Here is a 14,751-nt window from a genome sequence, read left to right on the forward strand (position 1 = left end):
AACAACAACAACAATGTAAAAAAAAAAAAAAATGAAATATTTGTCTATAGGGGATTAGGGAGTTCTAGTGGCTTTGTGGGAGCTCTGATGGTAGTGCTGCAATCCTGAAGGCATGAAGTTCAAATCCATCAGCTGCTCCGTGGGATAAGGATGGGCAGTCTCCTCCCATGTGATTAACTGCCTCTGAAAACATTCTTGAGGGTCAGCTATGGGTTGGTTCCAACTTTTATGTTACACAACAAGTAGCTTTGTGGTAAGGATCAGTAACCCAAAGCCTGATAGTTCAAATCCAACAGCACTCTGTGGGGAAAAGAGGAGCAATCGCCCTGTGATATTTACAGCTTCTAAAAACCCACTGGAGTGTCAGCTATGACTTGGTTCTGACTCAAAGGCACTTAACATGGAGGATTAGTAAAGACACAGACACACATCACTGTAAACATCTTGTGGTAAAAATTTAGCCAAATTCTATTTAAGCACCATATAAATTTCAGGTTCCTAGAGACCTTTCCAACTTGATCTATACAAGTGAGCCATTGCTTTTAGGAAAGAGCTATGAGAAAAAAAATGCCCATCTAGATTTTATTTCAAGGAAATAGTCTCTAAAGCACAAGAAATATTAAAGTGCCATCTAAAATGCAACTCATGCAACTATGGACTCAAACACCAAAATGAATGTCAGAAGAGTCTGAATTTGTTAGCCAAAGTTAAAAAGGAAGGAAAGGAGAAAAGTTAAAAAATTATGGAAAGAAACAAACAATATGAACTTAAATACACACACATGTTCCTGGATGTGTGTTTCTGGATACTCAATTTCTAAAAATTACTCCACAAAATCTTTTCATTCACAGTGAAAGGATCATTATGAAATAACTCAAGGCAATAATATGGCTACTGATAATATACAAAGTTTTACAAAACTGCAAATAAAAGAGGCTCTAAAGAAATCACACAAAACCACATCCTACTCTAATACTTATTCCAGGACTTTTTTTCGTTCATAGAGTCGCTATGAGTTGTATTCCACTCAGTAACTTAAAAGTTAATTTTAACTAATTAATACAAACAATAGTAACACACAAAATAGTGTACTTTTGTATGAGACTTATTTTATACAACTGAACATTCATTGAAATTCCTACTGTAATTAAAACTATCGCTTACACAAACTTATCTGAACCGTCATAGTTTAACTATGACACTGTAATGAATAAATTTCAATTTACCAAGAGTTTAAGGACTGACAGTACCAATGAGCATTTCTGTTATCAGTATTTTGCACTGCATAGCAGTATCATAAAAGTCTTCCCTGAAATAAAGCCAGCATCCATTAAATCAACTGTTATCACAGCAGTGACCTACCAGAGGATTCCTACCGCTCAGGAACAACATGAAATGTGCAATTCTGTAGTCTGTGCTACTCACCTTGTCTTTGAAGATCTGTGGATTCTGGTATATAAAATCTCGATAACCTTCAGTTCGCACTTTGTCCTAGGATGGAAAGGAGACAAGAAGTGAATAGGACAGTCTGAAAAACACATTTTTTTTAAAGGAATATATTTCCTATTTCCACACATACTTTTTGCTTGGACCACCAAGCTTACTGTTTTTCCTAAAGAAAACAAGAAAGAATAAAAATTTACATATAATACAAAATTTTTTTGAGAACAACACTGGGAGACAAATAGGATCTATTTTCTTAAAAAGCTAACATTCTCCTTCTTATACCCACTGTTTTTCTGTAAGACTTCAATTGATCATTCAGGCTAACACAACATGAACACATTTTGCTCATCCAAATGGGGCCTGAAATCTAGAGTGATTCCTTATAGCAGAGCAAGAGAAAAATAGAGGGAAACATAAACAATTGTAAACACTGCAGTTACATATGAAAATTAAGCTAAACTGGGTATGTCACAGATCACCTACTAAACTCACAATCATATCTTTTAGTAAATTTTAGTAATAGGAAATGATAATTAAATGCTTTCATATTATTTTATTGTAGTTCATTCTATTGCACTACAGATCCTGTCTTTTTTTTAATAAACACAGCGTTCATGGTAACATTGCATTGAGCCAAGTCTTTTGGCAGGCACCATTTTCCCAGTAACATGTGCTCACTTTGTATTTCTGTGTCATATTTTGGTAATTCTTGCAATATTTCAAACATTTTCATAATGCTACTGCAAACTTGAGACTCACCAGACAGTACAGTGTCAACATAACTTAAATGCAACGCAAAGCCAAAAAAAATTTTTTTAAAGCCACAAAAACCAAGAATTGATGTAACTCGCATTACTGTGACATTCGCTTTATTGTGGTCATCTGGAGCTGAACCCATAGCCATTTCTGAGGTTTGTCTGTAAATCACTTGAGTTCTGCAGACTCCTACAGTCTCACATGACCTGTGAGCAAGGCATTCAACTCTAACATTTATGTTGGATCATGAACAGAACTGATAGTTTTATAAATTACAGAAACTGATACATGCATTAATCAAATTAAGCAGTAAGAGGCTCTGCTACCATGGAAATAAAACAGGATATGCAAGTAAATAAACAAATATCACAAAATGAGATTTCTAACTTCGTTAGTTTTGGGTTTCAAACTATGTAAAGCAAAATAATTACAGCAAATGGCACAATATCTAAATGTTACTTTTAGCCCCAGAAACATTTTATGAAAAATTAAGTCCCCCCCCTTTTCTTTTAATGGCTAGATTTCAAAGGGGAAAAGGATCATAATTAATTCTATGGTTTATATTATTCTAATTGTTTTACAAAAAAAATTTTTAACTCATGTTTATTAAATCTTCTCAAAAGATATTTCAAGAAATTACCAAAAAAGTCTAGTTCAATATATTCACAAATACTAATGTTATCTAATTTTAAAATGGTCATTTTTTAAAGGACATCATTTTACATACTTACAGCTTTTCTACCTTACACTAGAATGAGTAAGATTTGCTTAAACAGCAAAACCTAGGAAGGGTGGGCATCAGTCAAGAAGGCAGTCACTTGGAAAGCTCTCACCAATCACATTCTTCACCATAGCTCCAACTTAATCAATGGAACCCCAACTGCTGTCATAACTCTATGCACTGCTGCTCACCTAAACGATAATCTTTCATCCCAGTTCTTTCAGTATTTGTCTGATTTCTTTCATGTGATCACTCCAGTGTAATGAAATCCGAGGGATCTATCACACACTGCACATTGTACAGTGGTGGGCACCTTATACACTGTACCTTATATAAAGCACAGCTCTGACTGAAAGGAAAATCCACTGGATATATGAAAGATCAAGCAAAAGTCTAGCCTTCTCTCAATTATTTCTAAAATGCTAGTATATTAACAAAAGACTAACTTCAACACAAATTAACAAGGTAATAAAAAGAAATAGTAATTATGATTTGTACTACTCTATTAATTAGGAAAGAGGATAATAACTTAAGCTTAGGAAAATATCAGAGAAGTCTTTCTAAAAATATGTTCCTTAATGTAAAAAAAAAAAAAAAAAAAATAAAGCTAACAGAAAAAAATTACATATTATAAATTCTCCAAAAAGGAAAAATTGCAACTGAGAACTTCAAGGTGGGATGTCTTAAATTTTTGTACATCAAAAAGACTTCAACAAACAAGGTCAGGTAAAAAGATTTTTTAGTTTGGGCATTCTTTGTTAGCTTTAACGTGTTCAGGGCAGAAATCTGTAAATGGCAAGCAGTCAAACAGTGTGCTACTTTGAATGGACAAACAACGTTTTGCTCGTAATCAACATGCTCATGAAGATGGACAGAATACATGAGTCCGCTACAGACATAATGAGGAAAAAAAAGGGATATTATTAAAATTCCAATTTTCTAAATGATACTACGATCAGAGAGAAATGCTCATCAGAGTGAACAAGGGTTTTCTGAAAACAGTGTGGTGATCTCAGGTTTATGGTATTAACAATGACTCTTCAGAAAAATAAAGGAAGAGAAGTGGCAACGGATTGCAAAATTCACGTAATCCATCTCCATACCAATCCTAAATTTGAAATTCAAGAAAACTGGTTCATCTTGACTATAGAAAACAAGATCCTAAACTACCTTTATTGGTAATGATGATTAAAATTTTAAAGCAAAACGGTCTTTAAAATATCTGAGACTAGGTAACAAAAACTCAAAATCATAATCCTACAAAAGCAAAAATAATTCTAATTACCATAATAATGTTCATAAAAATGATTTTTCTCAGTTTTAAATTACTTGTCATGTAAGATTCCAGTAGTAGCACGACACAGCACAATCTTGAATAGTGGGAGTGCTAGGAGTTTTTCTGCTAAGGAACAGTATTTGATGCAATGTGTGTTGCAAATTAATTCATAGGACATAACTCAGTAAAATTTTTAAAAAAAGGTTCTTTTTTAGTACATCATATAAACATTTATTTAAGCCATCTCCAAAAAGAAATTGTTACATGGACAACAGGTAAGAGAAACTAAGGCTTGGTGCATGATTGCAATAAGGATTTGTAAACAAGATTCCTCAAGGGAAAAATAGCACTGAAAAAGGAAAACTTCAACCTTAAATCCATGTATATCAAAAGGACTTTAAAAAAAGAACTAATGTATATATAGTGTCAGTTGCAAAGATTCTCTAGTTTGAGGAATTCTATTTTGTTAACTACAAAGTGATCTGTACATAGGAAGTATTTAAATTCAGTGCTGCCAATATATGCAACATCTACTGGGAGGCTTAGCGGCCTTTACCTGTCTGAAAAAAATCCACACAATGTACATACCAAAAAGAATTTACAGTTCCATGCCAGTTACACTGAGGGTTGATTTAAAATGACAAACATAGGCTTAAATTACCTCCTTCAAAGAAAATATTTCCAATATAACCAAATTAAATTTAACAAACAACAGTCTATTTCTTTTAAATAAGTTCACTCCAAAAAATTTTTGTAATAAAAATTTCTTATTTATAATGCTAGGTCATTGTTTCATAACAACAAAAAGTAAAAGCATGACTGACATGTGATTGATAAAGTATGATACTGCTTAAAAACACAATTACAAACTTAATTATAGTTACTATAACTCAGCAAATCTCCACTCTGTGACCCTGCAAACTTATTTAACAAAAACATTTACATGTTATTAAAGATCTTTGGTTATATTAAATGCATAAGTTTTATATTAACCTAATTTAGAGCTTCAATGGAATTAAACTATTGAGGACAGAAAAAGTAATAGTGACATCTAAGCAATAACATTTAATAATCTGGATTTTTTTAAGAATTACTTAAAAATCTGAATATTCACCTAATTCCAACCTTTATTTAAGCTACTTTTTTTCAGAAAGTTAAAAAATTTAATCTTGGTGTTTTAAAATCTGTAATACTTTTGTGAATGTGTAACTATCACGTAAAGCTTAAAAAACTTTTATTTTTATGTACAATACCGTTATAAAGATGAAAATCAGTTATATTTAGATACCTGACGTGACCAATCTAGGAAAATTTGTGTATAGACTATTCCAAATATTAAAAAGAAAAAATTTAACTGTGAGAATAATTTATCACTGAACCTTGTAGCAAAAAAGTTATTTCCCCATACTGAAATAGTACTTCCATTTAAAATTAATTATCTCTTTTGTAACTAAACAGAAACTATATAATTTAACTGATCTAATTTAAGAAGAGGTCTTGAGAGGATTAAATACATCAGGATTTGTTCTGCTAGTATTCTATTTAAATAATAAGTGGTTTCCTAGTAAATATTAATGACCTTAACTACTTCACAGTGCCAGTGTTTCTGTAATTGTTTTAACTCAAGGTGAGGTATCAAGCATCAAGGGGATTTAAAAAGCAGAACTTCTACAGGATATGAATCAAGAGAGGAGAATCTGTTTGATTCTAGGTTTCCTCAGGATGGATTTGGCACATGAGTGCTGTTTTCTAACCTTTAGCATTTCTTCATGTATCCCATAATGCCCGTATGAGCTGAAGTAGACACCATCTTCGTCCTCCTGGAGGTCCGCAATGGCAGTAGTGGATGACGAGCAGGTTCTGACATCTGCGTTCATCACAAAATCCTGAGCAAATTGTCTGTAATCAATTTGAAATACACCCTTGAGACAGGTTTACTGGACCATGAAAAAAAGGAAAAGCTAGAGGTTGAGGAAAAGGGAAGGGGAGGGAGTGGGTGTGCAGTGTGAGGAGCCTTTCAAAGCACATTCTCCCTGAAGCAACAGAAAGCGCCCTCTGCTGGATAATACGTAGCAGTGCATGCAAAACTAGTTCAGGCATTTCATCAATAAGCCACAAAGCACTGCCAGCTGCCTTTTCAACTGTACAAAACAAGGAAGTTACTTTTACTCCACTTTATTATTTCTATTGTTTAAAAAATTCTTCTGTTAGAAGCTGAATCAAATATAACATGACCTCTGTTCTTTATAAATTGGATCATGAGAATTAGGTTAGAAGAAAGTGGACTCAAATTCAGATTTCCATACAAACATCATCACCACCCACTCCAGATCTACAATTCAGTTCCTCTCTTATCAAGACACTATAAGAACCTATAAAGATATGCAAGGAGAAGGCAAAAGGGGCAGACAGTAGCTGGTATTGGGAGAGCTTAGCAGAGTAAAAAAAAAAATCTCATAATCACTAAAGAACTATGTCCCTATATAACTTTTCTTGTAGGACATTCCGGCAAACCACCAAATGAATATGCAGGCCGTAGCAATCACCTCACAAGCCAGCAGGTAAAGAATACTCAAAGGTCTCCCCACTAATGCCTTGTTACTCAAGATGAGGCTCTGCAGTTAGCACACGGACCTCAGCTGGGAACCAGGTACAGACACTCTGACCCTACTCCAGATGTCCTCAATCAGTACCTGCAGCTGAAGATCTCCAAGTGGTTCATATTAACGTTAAACTCATCCAAGTACACCAGTGAATGGTTATTCACTGTCAACAATGACCTAATTTACCTGATTAAATATATAGGTTATACTTGGATCTTTGTAAAAATTTCAATCCTGTGTTCCTCCGAACTGGCAAACATTAATCCTCCAACTATCAAAATCTATGCTAGGAAATGTAAAATGTAGAATTAGAAATAAAAACTCAAAGGTAAGCAATATCAAAGACCAAAATACACAAAAGAGCAAGTCTTCAGAACAATTATCACTAGTACAAAAGTAATCACAAAGTATATGACAACTGGTAAAAGTACAAATGATAACATACGAAAAGGCTGCAACTCTTTGCTATTATTAAAATATCTACTCTGTAACTGCAAGTCTATAAAATGTTTTACCAGCTTCTGTCTTGCCACTGGAGTTCCCACATGGTACCAACACCATGCTCGGCTGCTAGCCTAACACCACAAGCCCGAATGCACCCAGAGGTGCCTCTAAAAATAAGCCTGGCTATCTGCATCTGAAAAATCAGGACAGGTCTACTCTGACACACATGAGTCACCAGTAGACACAAGTGGCTCAGCAGCAACTGACTTCTACCTTGCCATCAGATGTATTGTTTGAGGAATGTAAACAATATACAAGACATTTTCTAGAAAACAGACTAATGAATTACTTCATCTTTTGCAGATCTTCTCGTGCTCTAGCTAATGCAGCTTCAGCAGACAGGGCCCTGGCTTCCATGTGTTTCAATTTTTCAATAACAGGTGCATTTTCACTGAGTCCATTGGGGTATGAGAATGGGACTGACACAGGTTCATAAAGATCTTCCACATCTAAAGAAATAAATGGACATTATTAGCAGGGCATCTTTGAAAAGCAAGTACAAATATTAGGAATGAGTATATACCCAGGTGCCTATTGCGCATCCAATTGAGAAAAACAAAAAACAAAACAAACCCTATTTCATGAAATAAATAACATTTGAAAAAGCTTGAATTCAAAGAGAATGTTGCTAACAGAAGTTTTTCATTGTTGTGGTGGTCGTGTGCCATCAAGTCGGCACACACTCATATTTGGCCTGCCAGTCAGTTTACAGAGGCAGTGAATTGCATACCGGATCACCCATTCTTCACCCATGGTGCAGCTGGTGGATTCAAAACATGTTGTCTTTGGAAACGCAGCACAAGTTCTTACCAATATCAGCTAAAAATGGCTAACTTACAGAAATATTAATTATAGTGAAACAAACTCGGGAAGAGAGAGAGGAAAAAACCAACCACCCAAGTTATTTATTGATCCACAGCTTTCTTTTAAGTGAATGTATTACTTCTCACTTCAGCCTAAAAACAAACTTAAGATAAAAATATTTACCCCATTTACGGTATGGGAAAAAGACATTTCAGAGAAATGAAGTAACTGTCCCAAAGATGTTACTAGGTTTTTGTTGTATACCATCGAGCTGAACCTCAGCTGAGGACTTTCAGAGGCAACTTATAGCATGGGAGGAGACTGCCCATCTGTCTCCTCCCGAGCAGCTGGCAAACTCTACTTGCATGCCTCTGAATTGACAGAGTAATTCCTTACCACTAGCCACCAGAGCTCCTTTCCCAAAGCCATATAGCTGTTTAATGGAGGAACTAAGACATAAGCTCAGGTCTGCGTTCCCAGCCCATGTTGCTGGCACTATACTAGGCCATTTCTGGGGCTCTGTACCCTTAGCTGTAAGAAAAATCCAAATACAAACACATGCGATCAAGCTGGCTCCAACCCACAGTGACCCCGCATCACATTTCCAAGACAAGACTGCCCAACTCTCTCCTGTGGAGCTGCCAACCTTTAGGGCCACACTCCCACAGCACCGTGATCTATAGGAAAGGCAGGTATTACATTTAGATGCTCTTGAAAACAGTGTCTAGGTAAAGAATTCAGTATTACTCCTTCTGGCAAGAAAGAGATCCTAAAGAGGTATGGTGACTTCTTGTTGTTGTTATGTGCCGTTGAGTTACCTGCAACTCATAGCGACCCTATGTACAATAGCCTTAAACCCTTCTCTGTCCTGTGCCAATCTCACTGTCTCCACACACCCATCCCAATTACCCCAGTCACTGAATCAATCCACCTGATAGGGGGTCTTTAACTCTTGCGCTGTCCCTCCACCCTCCCAAACATGATGTCCTTCTCCAAGGACCAGTCCCTCCTTACAACATGTCCAAAGTATGGCAAATAAAGCCTCAGAATCCTTGGCTCCAATGAGCAACCTGGCCTCACCCTCTCCAGGATGAACCTGTTCGTTATCTTAGCAGTTCATGGTACATTCAATACTCATCTCCAGCACCACAGCTCTAAGGCATCAATTCTCCTTCTATCATCCTTGGTCACTGTCCAGCTCTCTGATGCATAGCAAGTAATGGCAAAGACCATGGCCTGTATCAGGCGCACCTTAGTCTCCAGAGTGACACTTTTGCTCTTCAGCACTTTAGAGAAGTCCCTAATAGCAGACTTTTCCATCGCAGTATGTCTTCTAATTTCCTGGCTGCTGAAGACCTTAAAGAGATGTGGTGGCTGAGTGGATTAAAAATTAGGCTGCTACTCAAAAGGTCAGTGGCCACTGAATCTACTAGCCACTATACAGGAGGTTGTTGATGCAATCAGCTTTCATATACTTACAGCAGTGGGGACCCTACTAAGAGACTTCTAGTTTGTCCTACACGGTGGCTAGATTCAAACAGACTGGGTGACAGTGGGTTTGGTTTGTCTGTACATATAAATATTTAACATGTGCTGTAGAGGTAAGAAGTTCACAAGAAATTTGATAAATGGAACTAATAATTTTCTAAAATCTCCAGGTACTGTTTCTAGTCTAATAAACTTTCAAATCAACCTAAATAAAGCATTAAAAACTTGCATATATTCTTCGCCTCACTATGGCAATGGAAGGAAATATGGTAACATTATTTACTTATTTATCCTCTTTAGAAAAAATAATATTCTTGTAGTATTAATAACTAAAATTAGCAAATATATAACTTTCCGACTAGAAACTAACTTCCTGCTATAAAAGAAATATGGGCCATTAACTAAATTCAAGGATGCCCTCCCTGATCGTCTAGAGAATAGCTGTGCTGCCCATCCAAAGGCATACAGTTCAAATCCACCAGGTACTCTGTGGGTGAAAAATGGGCATTTTCCTCCTGTATGATTTATAACCTCTGAAAGCTTGCTGGAACGTCAGCTGATATGGTTCCAATGCAACAATATAAAACAACTACCAAATTCATCCTCCCTTAATCTAGATCATATAATAACTGGCATAATAATGAATTATCATTTTGTTAAGAAATAGTATATTCAAAATGAATAAGCAATAAAATACTTTTAAAAGTTTATCTGCTTAAAATGTAAGAAAAATATTTTGGTCATGTTTTAATTTGCATTTCTCCAACTGGGTGAGCTTTAAAACTTTTTCATAAATTTGAATTATTCTTATCTTTGGTGTGTGAATTACCTATTAATGTATTTTTTTCACCCACATTTCTTTCATTTTTGGTCCTTATCAGTTTTTATGAGTTGCTGATATATGCATGTTACTATCTTGCTACCAATTGTTGTTAGGTGCTACTGAATGAAATACAACTTACAGCAACTATAAGAACAATAGGTCTGAACTCTGTCCTATCCTGTGCTAGACTCATTATTTCTGAAATATTCAAGCCCACTGAAGTAGTCACCATGTCAATCCATCTGGTTGACAGTCTTCCTCTCTTCTGCAAACTTTCCACCTTTGCAAGCAGAATAGCTGCTCTTAACAACATGCCCAAAGTATGTGAAATGGAATCTGGAAATCTTTGCCTCTAAGGAGCACTGTGTTGTACTTTCTTCAAGACATACGTATGTTCTTTTGGCAGTCCATGGGATATTCCATACTCTTCTCCAACACTGCACACAAAGGCATCAATTCTTCTTCTGTCATCCTTATTCACTGTCCAGCTCTCAGGTGCATACCAAGTGAGTGAAAAGACCACAACCTGAATCAAATGCACCTTAGTTCCTTAAACTGACTTCACTGCTCTTCAGTAATTTGGAGAGTTCCCTGGCTGTAGACTTTCCCAGTGTAATATGTCTCCTGCTCACCTAAAGACTACTACCAAGTGTGTTATTATGGATCCAAGTAATGATGAAGTCATTGATAATTTCAATCTTTTCTCCATCTATTACGCTTCTTATCTGTCCTGTGGTAAGATTTTTTGTTTTCTTGATATTGAGATATAATTCATATTGAAGGTTGTAATGTCTTTGATCTTCTGCACTAAAACTTAAGTCATCCTCATTTTCAGCAAGGAAGACTGTGTCATTGTCATCTGTATAACACAGGTTGTTGACGAGTCTTCCTTCAATCCTGATGTCACGTTTTTTTCCACAAAATCCAGCTTTTCAAACGATCTGCACAGTACATACGTCGAATAGGTAGGAAGGGAGGATGCAACCCTGCCACAAACCTTCCCTGCTATAAACCATGTAGTGTTCCCTTGCTTTGTCAGACAAAAGCCTCTTGATCTGGGTATTGGTTTTGTATGAGCATAAGCAAGGGTTCTGGAACACCCATTCTTCTCAATGTTAGTCCTAATTTACTATGACCCACAGTCAAACTCCCCTGCATAGTCAGTAAAGCACAGACATTCCTCTGGTTTCTCTGATTTCATCCAGGATCCATGCAACATCATCAGTGATCTCCTTAGTGCCATGACCTCTTCTAAACCCAGCCTGAAGTTCTGGCAGTTCCTTGCCAAGGTACTATTCTAGCCATTTTGGATGATCATCAGCAATATTTTGCTTGAATGTGATATTAATGATATTCCTTAAATCTGTCAGTGTGATAAAAAGCAGTGAAACCCTGAGAAAAGCAAAGGAAGACATGACAACTAAATGTGCTGTGTCTTAGATGGTTTCTTGAAATAGAAAAGGGAAAAGTTAAGGAACTATAAATAAAATGAGTAGATTTCCCCTATGGCCTTTGTTCCATACATTACATTTAGTTTTTCTTTAATTAATAAAACTCCTGTTTTAGAGATCCAGGAGGAGAAACCACCTCCTATGTGCAGAGAGCTGGGGTGGGAAAGGGAGAAGAATTTGCTCAGCATTTCTCAAGCTGAAGAAGTGAAAAACCAATTCCAATACTAAATATCATGGGCAAAATCCTGGAAAATCCAGGAAACATCAAAAGAAGATAGAAGGAATACAGAGTATATCCCAAAAAGAAGTGGCTGACATAGAACCATTTCAGGAAACAGCATGAGCAAGAACCAATGCAGATGAAAAATTTCAAGCTGAACTGAAGGTACTGGCAAAAAAATAAAGCCCAGGAACCAATGAGATGCCAGTAACTTTTCAACAATCGGATGCTGCCCTAGATGTCCTCACCAAGCTGTGTCAGGAAATTGGAGGACAGCCACCCAGCAAACCAACTGGAAGATTCACATTTGTTCCCATTTCAAAAAAAGATTTTCCAACAGAATGTGGAAACTAAGAAACAATATTAATAATATATGTAAGGAAAATCCTTGTTGAGGATTATTAAAAAATGGCTATACCATCAACAGAAAACTGCCAGTTCAGCTTGGATTTAGAAGCCATGGTACAAGGGATTATCTCTGCGGATGATAGATGGATCCTGGCTGAAAGCAGAGAATGAAAAAAAGATGTCTATTTGTATTTTATTGTTTATGCAAGGATTTTTGATTATGTGAATCACAACAAATTGCAGCTAACATTGAGAAGAATGGTAATCCCAGAGCACTTAACTGTGCTCATGTGACACCTAGACTTAGACCTAAGAAGCTATTCTCTGAGCAGAGTAAGAAAACACTGTATGGTTTAAAATCAGGAAAAGTGTACAACAGGGCTACATCGATTCTCCATACTCACTCAATCTGTATGTAGAACAAATCATTTGCGAAGCTAGACTATATGAAGAATATATTATCAGGATCAGAAGAAGACTCATCAACAACCTGCATTATGCAGATGACACAATCTTGCTTGCTGAATTTGAGGAGAACTTGAAGCACTTACTGAAGAGGATGAAGGACTATAGCCTTCAATATGGACTACATCTCAACATCCAGAAAACAATAATTCTCACCACTGAGGCAATAGGTAACATCATGATAAACAGAAAAGAGATATAAATTTTCAATTGCTTCATCTTACCTGGATCCATAATCAACACCCTTGATGCCAGGAAATCAAAAGATGTATTGCTTTCGAAAGTCTGCTGTCATAAAACTCTGCAAAGTGCTGAAAAGCAATGATGTCAGTCTGAAGTCTAAATTATACCTAATCCAAACTATGAACTTGCTAAGCTTCTGAAAGTTGAACAATGACTGAAGAACTGATGCCTCTGAGTTGTAGTATTGAAGAAGAGCACTGTATATCCCATGAACTGCAAACAGGTCAAACAAGTATGTCTTGAAAAAGGTGCAGTCAGAATGCTCCTTGGAGGCAAGGGTAGTGACTCTGACTCAAGTACTTTGAGCATTTTTAAAGAGGGGTCAGGAATGGCACCCACTTCCTAAACAACATGCCTCTGTGAATTTTGATAAATGTTGATAGTTATAGAAAGGCTTCGGGCCTTTTGTTCACAGCATCACTATGAGATGTGCTCGACACAACGGCAATCAACACAACAATAGTCCTTGGATAAAAACATGCTTGAAAAGACAAAAGGTCAGAGAAGGAGGGGAAGACACTGAATGAGATGGACTGACACAGTGACTGTAACAGCGAGCTTGAGTATGTACAGATGAGGATGACAAAGGATAGAGCAAAGCGCAGATCAAATGTTCACAGGGTGGCTGAGTCACAGTCAACTTGATGGCATTTAAGAACAACAACAACAATATTCAATAGACTATTCTACAACTTGGGTTTACTGATGTATTTTTCATGGTTAGACTGAGATTATGGATTTTGGAGAGGAAGATGGTAAAGATAAGAGTCATTTTATTTACATCATTCAAGGGAACATACTGAACATGATTTATGACTAATGAGGTTATCCCTGATTACCTGGCTTAAGTATAGTTTGCCGGTTTTCTCCACTACAATGACTTTTATTTATCCCTTAGTTTCTTAATCACCTACTTCAGTAATTTAATAGTCATTTCTGCAAACCTTAAAACTTGGCAGATACTCAATATTTACTGAAAGACCATGAAGGTGATTAATTACTCAGTAATCAGGACGAGAAAAGAATGAAGACTTTCCCTCCCATTGGTCTCCAGCAATGACCAGGAGGCAGATTATGAGAGGACAGTGGCAATGCACTCAAGAGCAAGCCCCCTCAGAGTCTCATTTCTTTTATAAGGGCCTTTTTAATGTTTTAGACCCATCTGGACTTCTTGACATGGACTTTAGAACGTAGCTATTTACCAGTAACAATTAACTCTCCTTTATACTTATCCTTGGCTAACATAATCTTTGCAACAAACTTCAAAGTAGGTGTCATTATCACTTTTTTACTAATTAAGGTTGAAAGAGATGTTTATACATCTATGGAGAGTTGACTTCAATACAGATCTGTAACTAGTGTTCAGACAACAGCATGTGAGTATTTTTAGTTGAACAAAGTAATCTCTCTCATCAGAACTTTTCACTTATCACAAAATTTACCTTATTCTGCTTGACTATAACATAAGATTATGTATTAACAAAAACAACACTGCCAGTATTAGGCTGTAGACTTTCTGTGGGAAGGATGGTGACAGTTCACATAAGACATTGATTATGCAAAGGCTTTTGACTGTGTGGATCACAAGCAGCCAAGGCTGACT

At 36.3% G+C, this 14,751-nt stretch overlaps 1 protein-coding gene across 1 annotated transcript in view; it reads right to left on the reverse strand.

Annotated features, from left to right (window-relative positions):
* Positions 1-14,751, reverse strand: part of PRMT3 (protein arginine methyltransferase 3) — a 145,186-nt gene that overhangs the window by 118,449 nt on the left and 11,986 nt on the right. The window contains exons 6-8 of the mRNA XM_006892059.1: positions 7,596-7,755; positions 5,954-6,098; positions 1,426-1,491 (exon numbers count right to left, since the gene is read on the reverse strand). Coding sequence (XP_006892121.1) covers positions 1,426-1,491; positions 5,954-6,098; positions 7,596-7,755 — 371 coding nt within the window. The remainder of the gene's footprint in view (positions 1-1,425; positions 1,492-5,953; positions 6,099-7,595; positions 7,756-14,751) is intronic.

The sequence above is a fragment of the Elephantulus edwardii genome, unplaced genomic scaffold (assembly GCF_000299155.1).
Source record: "Elephantulus edwardii isolate Elephantulus edwardi_28Jun2011 unplaced genomic scaffold, EleEdw1.0 scaffold00109, whole genome shotgun sequence".
NCBI lineage: Eukaryota > Metazoa > Chordata > Mammalia > Macroscelidea > Macroscelididae > Elephantulus > Elephantulus edwardii.